The 18,621-nt window shown below is 32.0% G+C and overlaps 1 protein-coding gene across 1 annotated transcript; it reads left to right on the forward strand.

Moving 5' to 3' along the window:
- The first annotated feature begins 11,197 nt into the window (after positions 1–11,197).
- Positions 11,198–14,709, forward strand: LOC139490636 (uncharacterized). Its single transcript, XM_071277534.1, has 3 exons — positions 11,198–12,722; positions 13,136–13,382; positions 13,891–14,709. The coding sequence occupies exons 1-3, from the start codon at positions 12,660–12,662 to the stop codon at positions 14,079–14,081; spliced, it is 501 nt and encodes a 166-aa protein (XP_071133635.1). The 5' UTR covers positions 11,198–12,659; the 3' UTR covers positions 14,082–14,709.
- The last annotated feature ends 3,912 nt before the right edge of the window (positions 14,710–18,621 follow it).

An 18,621-nucleotide genomic window follows, 5' to 3' on the forward strand; every position in this document is an offset into this window, starting at 1 on the left:
TTACATTAACTGCTTGATAAACGAATTAGGTATTGACAATTCACTTGGAAACTCAACATATACCCTCACGACACTTACCAAAGAGGAAATCCTGGATAATCATAGGTCTATTCTGTGTTCCTTTGAAATTTCAACCAAAGATGAAGAACTGGATCTGCCATCACTGTATTGGATACCTAAACTACATAAGTGTCCTTACAAACAACGGTATATTGCTGGGTCTTCCAAGTGCTCCACGAAACCTCTTTCTAAATTATTAACATCTATTTTATCAGCAATCAAAGACGGGCTTCAAAGTTATTGTGAAACTGCCTATTCTAGAGGGGGCGTGAATCAGATGTGGATACTTAAAAATTTAAAAGATCTTTTAGAGTACATACAATCTAACTCTCTTTCATCTTGTAACAGTATTAAAACATTTGACTTTTCTACTCTGTACACTAGTATTCCCTATTCCAAAATAAAAGACAAATTGAAACAGTTGATATTTCTTTGCTTCGTAAAAAAGAATGGCCAACGTAGATACAAGTATATTGTCTTAGGGAGGGATAAATCCTACTTTGTAAAGGATCACTCTGATTCGAACAAAAAATTCTCTGAAACTGATATTATCAAGATGATTGATTTCTTGATTGACAACATATTTGTTACGTTCGGAGGACGTGTTTTTCAACAGACTGTCGGCATTCCAATGGGAACAAACTGTGCCCCTCTACTTGCCGACTTGTTTCTTTATTATTATGAGGCTGACTTCATGCAGGAACTTCTTAGGAAGAAAGATAAGAAGTTAGCAATATCCTTTAACTCTACTTTTCGCTATATAGATGATGTTCTTTCACTAAATAATTCAAAATTTGGTGACTATGTGGAACGCATCTATCCAATCAAGCTAGAGATAAAGGCTACTACAGATACAGTTACGTCGGCCTCATATCTTGACTTAAATCTAGAAATTGACAATGAGGGTCGGTTGAAAACAAAACTGATTTCAGCTTTCCAATTGTGAACTTTCCATTTCTAAGTAGCAACATTCCAGCAGCACCTGCATACTTGGTATATATCTCTTAATTGATACGATATTCCCGTGCTTGCATTTCCTATCATGATTTTCTTGATAGAGGGTTGCTGCTCACAAGGAAGCTATTAAACCAAGAGTTCCAAATGGTGAAGTTGAAATCATCCCTTCGTAAATTTTACGGACGACATCACGAGTTGGTTGACCGTTATGGAATAACCGTTTCACAAATGATATCGGATATGTTCCTTATGTTGTAACTACAATCCCCTTACCTTTCATGAATGTGACCTACCGAATTAGACTATTTACCGGATTTGTTATCACATAAGCAACACGACGGGTTCCGCATGTGGAGCAGGATCTGCTTACCCTTCCGGAGCACCTGAGATCACCATAGTTTTTTGGTGGGGTTCGTGTTGTTTATTCTTTAGTTTTCTATGTTGTGTCGTGTGTGCTGTTGTTTGTTTGTCTTTTTCATTTTTAGCCATGGCGTTGTCAGTTTGTTTTAGATTTATGAATTTGACTGTCCCTTTGGTATCTTTCGTCCCTCCTTCCATATAATTTTCTGAGATTTAAATATCGGCACACCACTGTTCTCGCTGACTAATCAGACAAATATAAAAAAAAAGATGTGGTATAATTGCAAATAAGACAACTCTCCAAGCTGACCTAATATAGTGTTAGCTGTTCTGGTCTTTGATTTGTATGATCATAAAAGGTTTATTTTGACGTTTTCCAAACGTTCTGTCTCAAGCATGCATGACGACGATTAACCCAGAATCATAGTTCCACAATTTAGTGTATTATTTAGAAATACGTCGTTACAAACTATTGTAAGCATTTGCTGTTTTTGCAATTTTCTTTTAATTTCCTCTTTGCTATATGTCTCCTTTCAAGTTTGTAAGCACTTATTTAAATTATTTATTAACTTGTTTTGATATTAATTAGTTTTCTAATTTTATTACATGTAAACGTTCAACATAATTAAAGTAATTTTGCCGAAGGAGGACTTTAAGATATCACTTAATTTTTTATCAGATTGGTTTGTTTTTTCTTTAAATCTGAATAAAGAAGACTTAGAAGTAGATGACTTCCTTGGGTAGATTAAGCGGGACCATAATTAAAATCGCGTATGTAGCTTTGTCATCTTATTTTGCGTTGTATACCAGAATATATTCTTTTTTTTAATTTCGATGTGGTCAGGAATTTTAAAACCAATTTCATGGCATTATTTGAGAGAGAACTTGATTTACCATTTTATAACTGTTTATATTGATATATATACTTTTTGTGGTTTTAAAATAATTACAAAAAAGGCAATTAATTGTCTCTCTAGACACACTACATAACATGATACATGCTGTTACAATTCGGTAATTGAAGTCAATGAAAACATCCTAATGGTGAGCAATATGTCGAAAATAAAGTAAATAACAAGTATCATCTGCTGTATTAATACAACAACAAAGAAATTTAATTTTGATGCAAAGCATGCGTGGGGAAGTATCACCCTAGATTTGGTTAACAATCAAAAAGAAACATTGCCGACTACTTGTCTTTGTGTGGTAACTTTAACTCTCGTCTGATTTATTAAAAGTTGTTGTTGACATAACTTTAGCCCTGTATGCAGCGTTGTTTAAACAGATGACTTTCTGTCATCTTGTACTTGTGTCTGTATTATCTATTGACTCGTACTTTACTTTGTGGTTACAAAACAAAAACACTTCAAACCTAGTAAAATTAGTATTTTGAACTGCGCTGATATTACCTTATAAAATCACTGCACTTTATGGTTTGCTGCTCTAACCTTATAATATATTAATCAGTTGTAATAGGATTAAATTAAAAACATATATACATCAATGATCACACACAGTTCCTCTTCATCTTGGTGTAAACAGAGACTCGCTAATTCATATTGAGAATCCCCCTTTCCATCAGCCTCACACAAACACACGCAATTGAAAATAAAAATAACGAAAAAAGAGATTTTATATTATTGTCGTAACTTGACCATTAGAACAAATATAGTATTGTTTTGGGATATTTGTCAACAAGTAAACAACCAACCCGTCGACACATAAAACCTAAGAGACATCACAAGAGGTTAACACACGACCGGTCTTTCATACATTATATAAACCTTTATTTTGGATTCAGTTCAGTTATTCAATTCTTTTTCTTTGACATTGGATTATCAAAGATCTACAGGTTTACACATAACTAATCTACAAGTTATCATATTATGGTTATTATATTTGATCTTTGATTTTCTTGCGTGTCAGAAGACAGGGTTCGTGTATGTCCAAGGTCATTGTTAGATAAACAAAATGTTCTTTTAATGTTAAGGTTAACAAGGTGAAGATTCTCTGCACCATAATGTTTTTATTCACATCCATTAAGCATTTTTTGTTTTTAATTTCCTTTGTGGATTATGTCTATCAATATTGTTGCCATATATCACTTGGACACATGCAGCCGTATTATTGTTAATCTTGTCACATTGAGGAAAATCCAGTGTATGAATAACACTTTTCGATATCTATTGTTTTGAACTTTATTTTGGTGTCGGATAGTAAATTGAGTCAGAAAAAGAGTGGTGTTTGTTTTCCTTTTGTGACAAGTTGCAAATCAAAAGAGCAATAACTATTGATTAACACATATTTTAGTATTACAAATTTTATTTGAAGGAAGCATGCTCTAATGTTTAATGAAATTCGACTTCAGATCCATGTTATTGATACATGAAGTACTACAATTCACTAAAAGCAGTACGTTAAGTTATTAAGAAAATACGTTGAACCACAAACGTCAAATTATTTAATAACGTAGTGGAATGAACCATTTGTGGATTCTTATAAATTCTATAGAACTTTTGGACTATTTTAAATCTCGGCCTATTTCTGAAATTAATTCTTACATACTTTTGATTGCTTAACCCTGTATGCTAACATTGTTCATGTGAAAATTCTAAAATTGTTTGTATAAACATTGAACGACAAAAATAGCTGACGTCATACACGCGAAGCAATGCATGTGTTTTTAATTTGATAGATGCTTTTGTGTTCTGTTGAATTGTTTCTTTCAAAATTATAACACAATGATGACTGATGTACCCATATTTTGACTATTTTATTTATTATGTCTGTTTAGTTCAAGCATCATTGTAAAATAACGGAATTTGATGAGACTGTCGTACAAAATGAGAGGTTTAGCGCTATAAAACCAGGTTTAATTTCGAAATTTAAGGAATAACAGTACTGTAGTTGAAGAGTTGCCACCGTCAATTGTAGATTTGACGGTCGCAAATGCAATTTTATTGGCGATGCGTAGCGGAGACATTAAAACGGAGATTTGCGACCGTCAAATCAAAATTGACGGTGGCAACTCTTCATCTACAGTACTGTCATTCCGATTCTAATGCATAATAAAAAGAAAAAATACGATAAATTTTGAAAAAATGTCAAATTTGACAAATAGACAAAAATCCGCGAAACTTCATGAATAATTTTGTCACAAAGACGTCATGGCTAAACGTGATATCATACAAATGAAAACTTACAAACTGGAGGTTATAACGTAACCTGTACGCTTCAAATTAGGATAAAATAACATTAAAACGGCGAATTCGACGTAGGTGTTGTTTTATTTTCGATTATATAGTAGCAATCGAACATTTGTTGATTCAATCAATTCCCAAGTCCCTCCTTAGTTACGCCTGGGCAACTGTGGATTTGACGTCAACTTTTAGCCAATGAAAAAAAATTGTTACATCCAAATTGTATTAGAATCGAAAATGCCTGTACCAAGTCAGGAATATGACAGATGTTGTCCATTCGTTTTTTTTATGTGTTTTGTGATTTGATTTTGCCATGAATATGGACTTTCCGATTTGATTTTCCTCTGAGTTCAGTAGTTTTGTGATTTTACTTTTATTGACCCATTTTAAGGTGGTAGACCTTTGTTCAGGGAGACAACTCTTTAAATCAGTTATGTGTTTGTTAAAGTCAAGTTTCATCAATGTTTTTTAAGCATTTACCTGAAACAGATTGGAAATAATCTATGTAACCTAGAAGCTTGGAATATATTTATGAAAATGGTTGACACAAACGTACTGATGATTTTAAGAGTTATTTCCCTTAACCTAGGTCTACCTCCTTAACACATCCTTTTTTTCGTCAATGACATGAAGGTTGGTACATATGACTCAACTCGTTTGTTTTCCGTGTTTTGCATACTGTTGTTTGTCTTTTGTTTGTATTTAATCTAGCCATGTCCTTGTCATCGACTTATTAGTTCGAATATTCCTTTTGTATCTTTCTCCTCTTTTCTCAAAAAAGTATGTATAGGGGCCGAGTAGTCTAAGTAGCTACTGTAATCACAAGCTAGTCAACACCGAGGTTGTGAGTTCGAACTCCGCTCATGTGGGTGCACTCGACTACAATCTTAATTAACATGGATTGTCAGTTTTCCTATCGAAGTTCGGTTGTTTTCTCCTGGAACAATGGCCTCCTCCACTCCAAAAGAAAAACCGCATGAAATAGCCAAAACGCGGTGCTTAAAAGTTGTGTTTAATCACCAAAAATAATTAATAAAAAAAAATGAAATATGCACATTGTTTCAGTAACTGTTTTTATAGGATTATAGTTATATGATATATAAAGCCTGGTATTGGTAAGTTCGAGGATGTAAATGTTTAACAAAATTAATAAAAACAATACTTAGAATCATGTCAGTGTCAAATGAGTGTATGATAAAAATAATGAAAAATTTAATTCTGAGTCGTAATCGTCTGAAGCATTTTGGGAGGGGAACACGGTTGTTGCTGGATACATCGCACTGATCTGTAGCTCAAGTTTAAGATAAAAAGACAAATGAACATAACAAAAATAACAGAATACATTTACGTTCATCTCTGCCAGAATGAGTAGAAACCTTTGTTTCATTTCACATCTGTTTGTCTCATATCTCGTTTAAAAAAAAGACAGCTGATTTAATTTGTAAGTTTATAAGCGTACTTGGCAGATTTCAGGGTCACATGTTTCTACCTGCTTACAAATAGGGATGGGTGCCTTTTTGTCATAAATGGGTTTCATTGCATAGTTTGAGCACTTTCATAAAAAAATTCAAATAGTTTTCATTGAATTGGACGTGAAAAATGTGGCTTTAAATGCCAACTTTACTTTATTTTTCTTTCTAACATTTGTTTATATCATGCATTTAAAAAAATACAAGATGATTGGACAAAAAATAAAATAGATATAAAAAGATGTGGTATGATTGCCAATGAGACAATTCTCTATCCAAGTCACAATTTGTAAAAGAAAAACCATTATAAGTCAAAGTGTGGTCTTCAACACGGAGCATTGGCTTACACCGAACAACAAGCTATAAAGGCCTCCAAAATGACTACTGTAAACCATTCAAACGGGAAAACGGTCTCGTCTATATAAAAAGCGAGAAACAAGAAACACTTATGAACCACATAAACAAACGACAACTCTTAAAAATTAGGTTTCTGACTTATGACAGGTGCAAACAAATGCAGCGGCTTATAACGTTTTAATAGTTACCAACCTTCACCCTTACCCGAAACAATAACGTAACATCTCAACATAGATAGATACAATATCAATTGAAATGGATTAACTCCATCAAAAGACATATTGACACAAGTGAACATAGCCATTTGCACGATTTCGATGTAAAAATGAAGCATCATCTGGTACATTCGGATATCAATACAAACGAATAATGAAATACTCTGATAAAACTGCAACCAAACGACACAGACGAAAAACTCCTTTTTGTCTACACACAATAGCATCTTCTTAAAAATAAACAGTTTTACTAGGGTTTTCGAAGAATGAAATAACATTTTAAAGAAAGTATAGTGTTCGCTGTTTTTTCATGTTTATGAACCAACCTTTATGAATGTCAAATGTTACGTAAGAAATCCATATGTTTGGAATAAATAAAGTTTTCATGTTACCTGATTGCATTGTTTGTAATAAATATTAGGATATGTTTCACTTTCTAGTTTTATTTGTTAGATTCTTAGATAGCCTGATATGTTACCTATCTTCTCTATGTGAACCATAAATCCAAATTAACAATCTATTCAGCTTCGAACATTCATTTATTAAATGTTTTTTCTATTGCGATCCCCATATGTTTAAGTGTATGTATCAAACCCGGGTGATTTTTTTACAATAACGAAAGAATACAATATAAAGATAATTTATACAAATACATTTTTCAGACATTTTCGTACGAAAATATGTTTCTTCAAAATTTTAACATCAATATAGCTTAAAATTATAACTAGGTTTACTTTTTTTCAGCAACCTTATTGTGATCGTTAAAATATATACACGTATCGACGAAACTGAGATGTGTGGTATACGTCTATACAACAGCAACCCAACGACACAAAAAAGAAAAACATACCTAAAGGTCAACTTATGGTTGTAAAATATTACATTATGTAAATACTTAATCACCCCGAGTCTACAAAAGAAAAAATAACTGAGACTTGCAATGATCTGATGTCAATACTTATGACTGAACATGTTTTATTTACATTTTAAGAAATAAGCAATTTCAAAAGATACGATATACCAATATTTTAAGATGTTGCTAACTTAGGATAACTGCTGAATAAACTCGTGACTTTGGTGGGCATAACCACATAATATAAAATATCATTGTTTGGTATTCCTTGTGAGTAATAATTTTCATTATTTGGAATACTCTAAAATATGACAAGCTGATGCTGACATGTATATATACTACAATGTTTGCCCTTTTTACGTATTTCCAACATCTTTTTTTATTTACACCCTATTCATTGTGTTAACGCCATGCTTTGTAGGTAAAAGTAACTATATCTGTAAACTTATATGTTGTTATTCATTATTACATGCAAGCATCAGTTATGGCAGCCATGAAATATTTTTCTTTGCGTAGGAAACTTGGTTTCACTTTCAATCGAAGTATTATTTACAACATAGGTGCATTAGGTGTTTATTGTTATTGACTTTTTTGGATGTGGACGACAATAGACAATAGTACTTTTGAGGAGACAAATAACCTACAATAGAGTAACTCGATATTCTATAAAGTTAATCTCATCCAACCTTTTGTAGTGTTAGCTACAGTATATGTTTCGAGTATCTCATAAAAAATCTTTCAAGCAAAACATTTCAAATGGTGCCAACTGGTTTTCTCTAAAACTTATTACTGACCCTTCATTTTTTTGTTCCCTTTTTTACATAAGTATAACATTTCATTAGCAGTTCAACCAAGATGAAAATGTACCATACGGAAGAAAAACTGTACTTGATAATTGTTTATAAGAGTATGATATTATTTAACCTTGGCGTAGGAAACGTGGTTTCACTTTCAATCGAAGTATTATTTACAACATAGGTGTTCATTATCAATGACCTTTTTGGATGAGGACGCCAAAAGCACTTATGAGGAGACAAATAGCCTAGTACAATAGAGTAACTCGATAGTCCATCAATTTGATCAAAGTTGATCCTATCTAGCCTTATGTAGTGGTAGCGTCAGTCTTTGCACTCGTTTCAAATATCTCACAAAAATCTTCCAAAACAACACCTTTCAAATGGTGCCAACTGGCGTTCTCTAAAACTTATTACTGGCCCTCATAACTTATCAAAATCGTGTCACACGCTTTTATAAACATATGCTATACTGCTTCCACAAACTATATTATTTCATTGGTAGTTCAATCAAGATATACGGATGAAAAACTGAACCTAATAATTGTTTTGCATGTTCCATCTATGTGCATTTTGTGTTTCGGTCAGTGCATACGTTTGTTCGTCCGTCCGTCCGTCCGTCCGAGCGTTATTCCCGCTTCAGGTGAAAGTTTATTGTCAAGGTAGTTTTTGCTGAGTTGAAGTCCAATCAATTTGAAACTTAGTACATGTTCCTTATATATATGATATGACCTTTCTAATTTTAATGCCAAATTAGAGCTTTGATCCCAATTTCACGGTTCACTGAAAATAGACAAATGATAGTGCGAGTGAGGCATCCGCGTACTATGGATACATTCTATTATTTTTACATACACGTTTGAGAGCAACTGCTTATAAGAAAGCAATAGAACCAACGAACGAAAGAAAGTATTCATGTCAAATTCTGTAAATTTTCTATGGGTTTAGGTAAAAAAAAATCTACAAATATAGCTGTATTGGGTGAAATAGGAAGATATCCCTTATTTCTTGAATTAATTTTAATTTGTTTAGATATTATAAATATATATTAAAGTCTGATGATATCCTTCTCTCTGAAGCCCTGAATGTCTCTAGATCACTAAATAGTTTAAACAAAAATAGTTAGTTTAGTTGTATTGCTATTCTTATGAAATATCTTGATATAGATCTTAAACTTGTTAAAAAAGTTGATTATATAGGGAATAACTGAAGCATGACTAGAGCGGGCCCCCTATTAGGCAGTCAGTGGGCCCCAACTTATGAAAAATTCTAAATCCGCCACTGATGTGGTCTTTTATTCTCTTGAAAATTAAAGTTTAACCTTCTACAGACGTTTCATTTATAGTCAAGGGCACGTAAGATAATGGCATTCTTTGTACAGTAAAAGGGCCTTAGGGTGGTCATTATGATTATGTACAATTGAAAACTTAAAAGTGCAGGTCGTCTGTCAAATTGAGATAAAAATAAATCACAAACATCTAAATAATTTAGAATGAATGTTTTATTCTATTGTGGTTGTTTATTAATACTTAACGATCATTTATAGCTGTAGGAGTACAAATAGTGTATTTACCTCTCACCGTTAATTTTTACAAAACATAACATAATATATACATGAATACATTTATATATATATAATACTTCGGTACTGGCATGAAAATACGTATTTTGTGTTATCATTGATTGTCAAAAAATCTTCTGCAGCCAAATAAGTTCCGTTCATGTTATAAATAATATAAAATATTATTGATATTCTAAAAAGAATAATGATCGAATGGAATTTAAAAAAAAATGAATATCAATATTCATTTAAATTTGCAAACTTCTTTTAAAATGAATACTAAAAGTTGAGCGATATAAAAAAGACATATTCTATACTAAAAAATGCCCATTTTGGCACAATTAATTGTAATACAATCATAGTCACTGCAGTACCTAGAACAATAGAAACTTTTCAACAGTGTATATGTTGTAACAAAATTCTAACAATACAAGTACCTCGGTTTCAACAATGTTTTATACCTGTTTAAAAATATTCGTTGTTGAACGGTTAGTCTGTCAAAAAGTCGTCTCTATGCGGATCGGTGCAACACCACAAAGAAAATGCGCATAGACTCTACAATGAGATGGAACTGTTACTTTATGCATGCGCTCCACGGTGTACAGAACGAATTGTTAAGAAATTCAGCACATTTTTGAAGATGATGTTCCAGGTGTACCGGCCGATACATCGTGTGTTCCGGTGGAATTTGTCGTCATATATGGTGATTCAGTTGTTTCGGCCGATATAGCTTGCGTTCTTGGAAAATCTGCCTTTCTGATGTCTCTCCCTATAAATTCAAAAAATTGTTAAAACTAAAATTGTTTTAAGTAAAAATTTAAAACTTACGGGTATAGATAAAAGGAAATGTGGTGTATAAGTCCGCGAAACAAAAACAAACTCACCTACACAAAAAACATGATCAAAACGCATGTAAAATTCAACATACAATATGCAAAGAAAGACATAAAACACAAAATAAGTTAGCCCTTAATCTCCACGAGTCTATAATATTGTCAATGATTTGACAGAGACTTCAAGAAAGCTCTGCCATAACACCAAAAATTTTCCAAGATCAAGATCGATTGATCGATCGATCGAGAGAGAGAGAGAGAGAGAGAGAGAGAGAGAGAGAGAGAGAGAGAGAGAGAGAGAGAGAGAGAGAGAGAGAGAGAGAGAGAGAGAGAGAGAGAGAGAGAGAGAGAAATCCCTACAGGACACAACCTCTACAATATTAAGCAATAAAACCTTAACTTTTTAAATAAATGTTTTATGTGTATTAGAGTGACCTTAAAACCACAAATGACCTTTTGATGATAAACCACAGTAAATTTGTAAAAATCCAGTCTGGAAAAACCACTAGTAAGTATTACAGGGAAAACTAATTAAGTCATTGAAGTGTCAATTCCTAGAGGCGGTGGAAGCGCATGCATGTGACTGTGCACACATCTCAGGCACACATGTATAATTATATCTCCTTACATATTATCAAAATGTGTAATTCGAGGATTTCGTTAAAACAATTTGTCTTTAAAAAATAATTAAATACGTTTTTAAAGAAAATAGATAAGTAATTAGTCCTTCATGACCTCTTATTTACTAAGTATGATAAGATTTTAAATGTAGTAGTGAATACCCATAAACGCATTATTAATACAATATAACATCTTTATTCAAACAACTTTCATGTGAATGTTTTATAGAAAAAAATTCAACACACACGCGAAAAGAAAAAGAAGTAACAACCAATTTGCAACCTAAATCATTACAAATTTAGCCCTTAGAGGTTAAAGAATTGGATATATTCATGGAAAAGAAAATAATAAATATCAAAAGTTAAGTAAGAAAGCTATTGTGTTTACTATTCTACATTTACTGTCAGTATGATTGATATATTTTTAAAAAGTAAACCCCCAACTCCCTTTATAAAAGAAGGAAATTAAGTTAAAACTAAACAAAAAAGTCCAAATTTTTCGAACTAATAATTTTGGAAGAAGGTTGATTTCAACTGAAATTATTATTAACCTAATAACAAAAAGATGTCCATTTCGAATTAACAATTGTATAAATTGTCGGTGCTAAAATCATACTTTAACGTGTATTCCGAATACGTTATTTCATACATTGATTTGTGAGTACCCAATGTAATTGAGGAAAAAACAAAAAATATGGGGTATTAATCCATGACACAATATCAGTACATGTATGAATAGCAAAAATACACAAAAAGCAAAGCTTCATCTCAAAACCACAACGACCTTCAACACAGAGTAAAAGACACCTACAATATATAAGTAAGAAGCGGTTTTTGGGGTAAACTATAATTGTTCAAAAGTTGTAGTTACTCAAAACAGACCATGTATTAGAAAATGAAGTGAATAAATTTAAGGTCATTTTACAGGCTAACATGCTCTGATGCAGTGTCAATGTAATAGGATTAAAAGTTTTATAATTTTTTAAAATCGTATTTAACTTTGTCGACTTAACCAATAACGACATTATAATAAATATAATCTACATGTACTGTCTAGATGTTGTTTTCATAAAGAATATTTATTTGTATAAATGATAATTTCCGTCTAATAAGATATAAAGTCCTCAACATACCGTAATCTCTACAATAACCGAATATTACATCCTACATTGTATTAAAATATTGACACCGTCAAGTGCAACGTACTTGAAAGACTCTGAGGTGGTAACGTACAACCTATACGGTGCGTGGTAAATTGGGAATTACTGATCCGATAAATAGTTAACAGTTAAAGGTATAAAAGAGATGAAATGAACTGACATTATCATTTAATAGTAGAACACTTACCGTGTAAACATCTTTATATTTTATATTGTAAACATGGAACAGAATAATGTGGATGATAGAATTACGTTAGCTTTAAATACATTGAGAAATGAACTGGTAAGTTGTAGATTTTTCTATTTTAAATGGTTGACAGTGTTTTTCGATTGTATATTATATATACGTTCAATATTTTCTTTAATATTTTCTAAAGTAATTTTTTATTTCAGTTTATAAAATCCTTCCTTTGTCAAAAAGACATTCAATATCTTTTTTTAGACTCGGAGAAATACTCCGATTCCGGGGCTTTTTCTACTGTAACATAGGTATGGGAAGAATTGGTATGAGTGCCATTTAGACCACTCTCTATCCTACATGTTTACCATAGAAAGTACAAAAGTAAACAGTCTTTTTTATATACTATTTTTTTCATACGTAAACTTTAAGAACAAACCTTCATTAATATTTAAAAACAAATATTCTTTTATAATACATTTTTATCTAAATTTAATGATTTTATCGTTATTTTTCAGCTTGATCTAAGAAGCCAAGATGTAAAATTGATGAAGCAACTTCTTAATATAAACGATACCATACAAACATTATCTAAACGGCAAGGACACAAGCGGCAAGCTAGAACCATTTCTGGTCACCAAAGAAGGTGTATGAGTAGTTATACGCTGCCAAACTCTACCAATCAAATAGAACAGAAAACATTTACACGAAGACTAAGTGCTCCTATATTCGAAGATACAATGGGCTCGTCATCAAGTTTAGAAGGTAATTTTATATTCAAATAAACCTAACATTTGTATATACATCCATCGTATGTTGAAAACGTATGTTGCATTCCTGATGTTTAAGGCTAATTTATTCGTTTGCTTGCTACCTCAGTGGAGTTAGTTTAAACAGTATTTATTAATGGAAAAGTACAAAAATAAGGGATTGTAGGTTTACCTTGAATTCAAATTTGGGATTCGGAAACAAGTTTAGAAAAAACTCATTAAGGGGAGTTGAACCTACATTTACCGTAATCGTTAATTTCAATTAAATTAGCCAACAAAAAAGTCCCCTTTCTAGATGCAAATATAATGTGTGTTTTGTTTCATGTCAATACTAATACTTTCGTATAATTTTGTAAACATATCAGAACTTAAAATCATGTGCATACTGTAGAACCTTATTTTATTATTCAGTAGCTTATAGATTGCATATATCATTTTTTTATTTAGTGAAAAACTTTGATTATTTCATCATTTTTCAACATGTTATTCTATTTTTATTTCAGGATCTGTTTGTTCTGAAGATATGAGTGAATATTCCGAAAGTGAAGAGGATTTATCAACGAGATCACCCAAATTATCTCGACCACCATCTTTGTCTTTCATAAGGGATTCTGATAGTGACATTTGTGATGAGGATATCTTGAGAACAAATATCCGTGTTTGGAAACTGTCAAAATCAAACCTCTGTAGCTGATCAGAATAAATCGTCAGAAATATCTGAAGCAATACTATTTCAAAGTTCGGGCGAAAGCAATTATCAAGAAACGTTCGAAATGATTACGGCGAGGCAGGCCGAAAGTTGAAGTGTGCAATGAAGCAAAATGAGGCGTTTTATATTTACTGAATACGAAGGCTCTCTCAGCTATACATACTGATGCTTCAAATGATTGAGTAAAACTGCTAGTCCTCTTTGTGTGTGCTTTCTTCCTCTGAAACATTCTTTATGTATGTGATCATATATGTCAGCATTGATAGGAACACGAAAGTCGTTCCACACCTGAACATTTGCTCAATTAGAAACTTTTAATCATGCTTTTTTCAATTAAAAAGACATTAAAAATCCATTACCAAGAGGTACGGATATGTGTTCAAGTTACGGTATATTGTCTTTAACAAATATGCACTTCATGACCCAAAGACGTAAGCTAAAATGCTACAACTAATCTAATTTTTATCACGAAGGGTCATCAAGGTATCTATAGTTTAAATACCTTTACGAGCAAGAGTGCAGTTATGCATAGAGTTGTTTGGTGTTGGGATACACCCTTCGCAACCCTATTGTAAATCTTATCGTTATTTATCAAATAAATGTTTTAAACTTGTTTTTGTTTGTACTTTATTTAATGGGCTTTATGAATGAATGTACTTTAATGGTATTATTGGATACTTATGTTATCAGTGATAAATATACTTTCTTGTTAGTCAGTTCCATAGTTTGTAGTATTTAATTAAATTATTATCAAGTGACACTTCAACCGTAATGTAAATACATGTATGACTAAATATCCGATCAACATTCTTATGTTGCTGTTCAAATGTCTTTATTTTTAAACGTATACACCGCCCGTCAAGCTTTTATTTCCGACATTTGTAAGACCCTTTGTTACAATTGGGAATCAAGTGTGTAGGAGGCCTGTGACGTAAGACAAACGCGTGTAGATGGTCTCGAGCTTTTTGAGAGAAAAAAATCGAACAAAAGACCTGCTAGTGATAATAGATTGTAGTAGTTGAGTCAAAGGAAACATTCTAATATATATTCATCATTTTTCAAATGGTATTTCTCCGTATTAATGTTATTACTTATAGAAAGAGAGTCATGATAGCCAAAAGCACTAAAATATGATTACATTAATGTAATTAGTGTTTTTAATTGTTCTTCCCTCATCGGTCATTTTCCAGAAACTGAGTGGGATGACAAAGATCATTCAGATTCATGTTGAAGCAAAATATACATACTAATCCTAACGTATACAACCATAATTGGACAGTTGATTCCTAGCTTTAGATGGAGTTTAAAAGATTTCTGCTGAATACTCAAAATAATCCTGATAATTTAGTTTAATGCAAAAGTATTTCGCTTATGGACATACATTGTCATGAGGATGTAAAGAAAACAGCAAACTTTGATAGTTCTTCTCTTTAAAATAAAAACTTGAATTCATCAACATGCAATTATAAGTAAAGGTTCCTATATTTCATGTGATTTATAACTATATGGTATGTATATGTCAGTGAAACAGCAACGATACAACACAAAGACAACTGGTTTCTTTTTCTCTGTAGGAAAGTGTCTTTCTTTAGCATACCTTAAACCCTAACACGATCTGAATCTAGACCAGTTTTAACTACAAAAGACTTGCCGCCAATCCAACTGCTTTTAATAATAAAAGCAAAATGAAACATCAATTGCATATACATGCATGTATGACTGAGTTAAGCTAGTTTTTTTCAGCAACCAACCCTTCCGTTTGATACCGCTACATGTATCAGTCGAATACTAAAACGGCATTGTGACAGTATTTTCTTTGCCTTCAAGAGCACATGAGATCACCCTTAGTTTGGCATTAAAGAGGTTCGTGTTTCTCTAGCTTTAGTTTTAAATGTTGCTCTTTATGATTTGACAGTGTTGTTTGTATCGGTAGGTGTTGTATCTATCCTTCCAATCACTGTTCACAAATCCTTACTTTTTAACCTTGCAAAGTTAAAAAAAGTTACATGACCGATGGTCAAAAATTTGATGATGTCTTAGGGTTAGATAATAGTCTATTATCAATATGATGTTGTGCAATGCTATTTCACTTGATACGGTTTATCAACATAGTTCATAGGAGTTACACGACGGGTGTCACACTGGAAAAAGATTTGACAACCCTTCCGGAGCACCTGGGATCATTCCGGTTTTTGGTAGGGTTCTTGCGTATCAGTCTTTAGTGTTATTTGTTGTGGTTTATATATTGTTGTTTGCCACGGTATTGTCAGCCTTTCTTTTAATAGCTCTTGAGTTTCTTTTGTCTTTCTTTTAATTAAAGTGCAACTTCTCTTGCGCGATTTTTACGTTTTTGGGGTTTACCATTTAGTCAACCACACTTTATTGTTTATGTACATTTGTATTTGTTTGTTGTTATTTTTAAGGTATCATGTTTGATTATTTGTCTTTTTTTTGTACTCAGTATGTTATGTTTTCCTTGGTTTACAAGACTGTGACTATAAATGTAAAAATAAGAAGATATGGTATGATTGCCAATGAGACAACTATCCACCAAAGATCAACTGAAGTGGATTAAAGAAATTATAAACAACCTTTGATCAATTTTTTATCAAGACAAATGAAAAACACATAATCTTAACTCAATTGTTCATTCTTTTATTTATTTATTCATTTACATTTTGTATGTTTTGAATTTGCTATGAAAGTGACAAATTGTTGAGGAATTTCTAGTAACTTCGGTGTTAAGTACTGCATAAATATATTCGTTTTAACATTTTTTTTCATTAAACATATATAACGAAGGAACATCCATCACATGAGAAGATAGACACACAGAAATTGTATGTTAAGCATACTCCAGTTTGACTTGAATAGTTGTTAGGTTTTCTCCTATTTTTATTCAGCTGTGTTACTGCACATAAAGTGTGATGTGAATATTCAATAATTCAACACAGTTAAGTAAGAAACAATCTTTTGAAACCATGTTATCTTTTCAAATTATTTCTATGACGCAAACACGGTATTATGAAAGAAACAACCCTCTTTCTATTGAAAACGGTCCGGAAGACATTAAAATAGGTACAGACAGCCACATCATTTCAATATGCATTGTGTAGGAAACGTAGCAATAGAAATAAGAGGGTTAGGGTCAAGATCAACTTCTATAGAGCTATAAAACATTTTGAGAAAAACATAAAATTTAACAAAATTTACATAATTTATTACTTGAGAAAGAACATGCATGTATCTCGTTTTATTCATATATAATACTTGCTAAGGTTATATATTATGCAATAGGAACACATTAATTACATATACTCGATTCTATACTTTATAGTTATGTAGATGTGTACTTGTAATTTGTCAGCAACTTCACGCTGACGCCTGAATTTTTATTATAATATTATTGGTTTCACTCTACTTCGCACTCGAATCACATCTAAATAATAAACCCATTCATTAATACAACTGATATATGAATGCCTGAAATTATTACTTTCTAAAACATGTCTTACGTTTATTGAATGCATAACATCAAACGAAACGTCACCATAAATGTCAACACCTTGACAGAAATTAAATCATTTAAATCAACTGACGACATAAGATTTATAAAATTAATATTGGCGATCATAGCACTGCCTTGCCTTATATTGATTTTGGTTTAATATGTTAAATAAATAAACGTATATTAAAGGAGTGATGGGAAACTTTAACTTTCGTAATTCACAACCGTTATGAATGGCGAGGGTAAAAATTAATGTCAACCCTATAACTGGAAATAATACTAAATCTATTAATTTTTCCTTCATTTTATTGGTTATCTTTTAAACGACGAAGATTTACAGACGGTTGCAACACTCTTGATAGATATTGAATTTTAAAATATTTGAAATGATTTTTATAGAGGATGCATGATGTCAAAATGTTTTATGATAAATATTTAGACTAACACAATTGTTATTCTTATTTTGATATGTCATAATATTGAAAAGTCAGACTAAGGTCGGTAAGTTATATTGATTGATAGATGTTTACCGCCACATTCTGCACTATTGTGCTATTTTGACTGGATAGAACAACAGACCTTCAGCAGGAAAACGGACAATCCTCGTCAGTTCAGATTGGAATCGAGCGCACCTCGATTAGAACTCACATTTTCAGTGTTGCCTGACAGGCTAGCAATAGCGTAGTAGACTAATTAGACCACTCAGCCAATTTTCCCCTTATACATAAGATAGAAAAAAAATTAGTCCGGAAATGGAGTAATTTAATCATTGAAGAGCTTAAATGTTGAAAATAGAACATAATGGATAATTACTGCAGATACAAAAAAATAAACCTACACGGCTGCATGAATGCAATAATAAACATCGGCTTACTTCTTTAAGTTTACTCATCACTTGTCGTTCGGGCTGTTTGAATAAAAATGAAATTAGAAGAAGGTAACCAGAGTGTTTTCATTCATCGCCAACAGTCATTAGTCCGATTGAAAGATTACTGTAAATGTTCTCAAGCAATATCA

Source organism: Mytilus edulis, chromosome 10, assembly GCF_963676685.1.
Source record: "Mytilus edulis chromosome 10, xbMytEdul2.2, whole genome shotgun sequence".
NCBI classification, from domain to species: Eukaryota; Metazoa; Mollusca; class Bivalvia; order Mytilida; family Mytilidae; genus Mytilus; species Mytilus edulis.